At 37.9% G+C, this 1,510-nt stretch overlaps 1 protein-coding gene across 1 annotated transcript in view; it reads right to left on the bottom strand.

Annotated features, from left to right (window-relative positions):
* Positions 1-616: 616 nt before the first annotated feature.
* FUCA2 (fucosidase, alpha-L- 2, plasma) overlaps positions 617-1,510 on the bottom strand; it is a 19,496-nt gene continuing 18,602 nt past the window's right edge. The window contains exon 8 of the mRNA XM_006891682.1: positions 617-757. Within this exon, the coding sequence (XP_006891744.1) occupies positions 617-757 (141 nt within the window). The remainder of the gene's footprint in view (positions 758-1,510) is intronic.

The raw sequence follows: 1,510 nt of genomic DNA, 5'->3' as shown, positions 1-1,510 counted from the left end.
TGAGTCTACCAAAAATTTCTCTCCGAGCATTTCTCTATTTTTCCAGGTATTTATAGTGAAACTACCAATTTTATAAGAAAAGGTGAGATTATTGGGGTTTCTTTGGGTCTTTGTGTTTTGTTTTTACTATCATTTATTTTTTTAAGCTGTTTTTGTGTTTTACAAAAAAAAAAAAAAAAAGACAATTTGACCCAATGTATTATATACCACCAATTTAGAAAACATTGCCATCTCTGAATTACTCACAGAAACAGATTATAAAAAGATTTTAACAAAGAGTCACAAGAGCTACATGGGTCATTTAGAAGAAAACTTAAAGAGAAAAGGGAAGAAGAGTTGAAATGTTCAGATATTATTTGATTGTTCGTGATTGATTCCACCTGTGTTTCTTCTGTGTGAGGCGTCCTGGTGGTCCAGTGGGGTAAATGCTGGACTGCTAGCCAGAAGTTTGGCATTCCAAACCTTTGGCCGCTCTACCCCAGAAAGAGGAGGCAGTCCACTCCTGTAAAGATTACAGACTCAGGACCCCTCCGAGAGAGTTCAGCTGTGTCCTGCTGTGAGTCAGAGCCCCACACATCGTGCTCATATTACAGAAAACCGAGGCGTTCTCCTCACACTAGAGCACGTTGGCCAGTTCCAGAGTCCAGCCCCACATGTTTGGAAGCTGACTCATGGGGACCTGAAGCAGGTCTACCAGGATCCCAGTCTGCTCTGAGGAAGTCCAATTAAGTGGAGTTTTGTAGCCCAGTAGTGTTACCTGAAATTAAAAATGCACACACAAATGTCACCAAACACATCCCTTGGATTCACCAGCTTTTTTCAGGAATGTGTCAATGGCTTTAAAAAAAAAAAAAAGTAAATAAAGCATTAAAATAGGAAATTCTTTGACCTTTTACATAGATTATATTTTTTTTATTTTACATTGTTTTGCATTTAAAAAAATTCATGTATATATTGTGTTTCACACTTTCCTTCATTCACATTGTGTTTCACACAATCTTTCCCATACATGGTGTTTTAGTAAATTAATCACCATTGAATTATGCCCAACATTACCCCTATTTTCAGATCCCCACTGGATCTTTCGCATTTCCTTTACCCCCTCCCTCCATCAACCAAAGTGTGTGACCCCATGATGTCCCCCTGCCCATTCTCACCCTTCTGTTCCCTCCCCTTCCCCCCTTGGACTTCTTATACATTTTACTAGTTTTCCTTCTCTTTTTACAATAATGCTCGTATGCAGTATTTGTCTTTATGAGATGGAGTTAGTTTACATTTTTAACTCTAGAGTCAACTGACTACAGACATTTGTCTTGCTTTCTTTAATCCTCAAGAGGGAGAATAGGATTAAGAGTGGATAGACAATGAACATTGCACTAAAATAGATGAAGGAAAGGGCTGTTTAAAAGGAATATATGAATAATATTGCATGAGTTCCTTGTTTTTTAATGCAGCATAGTATTCCATTGTGCGAATATACCACAGCTTCTCTAGCCATTCGTTTGTTGAT

This window comes from Elephantulus edwardii, unplaced genomic scaffold (assembly GCF_000299155.1).
Source record: "Elephantulus edwardii isolate Elephantulus edwardi_28Jun2011 unplaced genomic scaffold, EleEdw1.0 scaffold00102, whole genome shotgun sequence".
Classification (NCBI taxonomy): domain Eukaryota; kingdom Metazoa; phylum Chordata; class Mammalia; order Macroscelidea; family Macroscelididae; genus Elephantulus; species Elephantulus edwardii.
This window is presented reverse-complemented; position numbering and strand designations above follow the sequence as displayed.